Source organism: Eurypyga helias, unplaced genomic scaffold, assembly GCF_000690775.1.
Source record: "Eurypyga helias isolate BGI_N326 unplaced genomic scaffold, ASM69077v1 scaffold27330, whole genome shotgun sequence".
Taxonomy (NCBI): domain Eukaryota; kingdom Metazoa; phylum Chordata; class Aves; order Eurypygiformes; family Eurypygidae; genus Eurypyga; species Eurypyga helias.
Window position 1 is genome coordinate 5,524 of NW_010224181.1, and position 597 is coordinate 6,120.

The following is a 597-nucleotide window of genomic DNA, read 5'->3' on the forward strand; positions in this document are numbered from 1 at the left end:
GCCCCCCCACCGCCCCGGAGAGCCCCCCTGCCCCCCCCAAAACCCCGGGGACACACACACACACATCGACACTAACCACACCGGCCCTCTCGGCCACGCTACCCTACACATGTACGTGTACATGCACAGCGGCTGCCCAGGCTCTGCCCTCTCCTCCAGGCCCCAGCCCCAGTAAATACCCTATAAATGGCACCAGTTCGGGCCCCAGGGTGCTGGTTTTGGGGGGAGGGTGCCCCTCAGTCGGGCAGAAGCTGCTCCAGCTCCTCCTCATTCAGGCCATTGGTGGTGACGATGTGGTCCAGCTGCTTCATGTACCGCTCCAGGTCCTGCATGAAGTGGGGGATGCGGGCCTTCTCCAGCACCCCAAACTTCTTCAGTCGATTGACGTCTTCATAGGAGACCTGATGGGAAGCAGGAAGTGGGGCAGCATGCCCATCCCAGCAGTTTGGCTCCCCCCTCCCTGCAGTCCACCCAGGTCACCCGTCCCCTGCCCAAACAGCCTCCTGCCTTGTCTTCAGGGGCTCTGGGATAGGATGCGGCTCCGGGATCAGCTGCCCCACCCCACCCCAGCGGTTACCTTCCCAAGCGCAGCCAGCA

The 597-nt window shown here is 63.7% G+C and overlaps 1 protein-coding gene across 1 annotated transcript in view; it reads right to left on the reverse strand.

The window, feature by feature from the left end:
- Window positions 1-236: 236 nt before the first annotated feature.
- The window catches only part of KIAA0895L (KIAA0895-like ortholog), a 5,928-nt gene continuing 5,567 nt past the window's right edge, over window positions 237-597 (reverse strand). Inside the window, 1 exon segment of the mRNA XM_010160838.1 lies at window positions 237-401. Within this exon segment, the coding sequence (XP_010159140.1) occupies window positions 237-401 (165 nt within the window).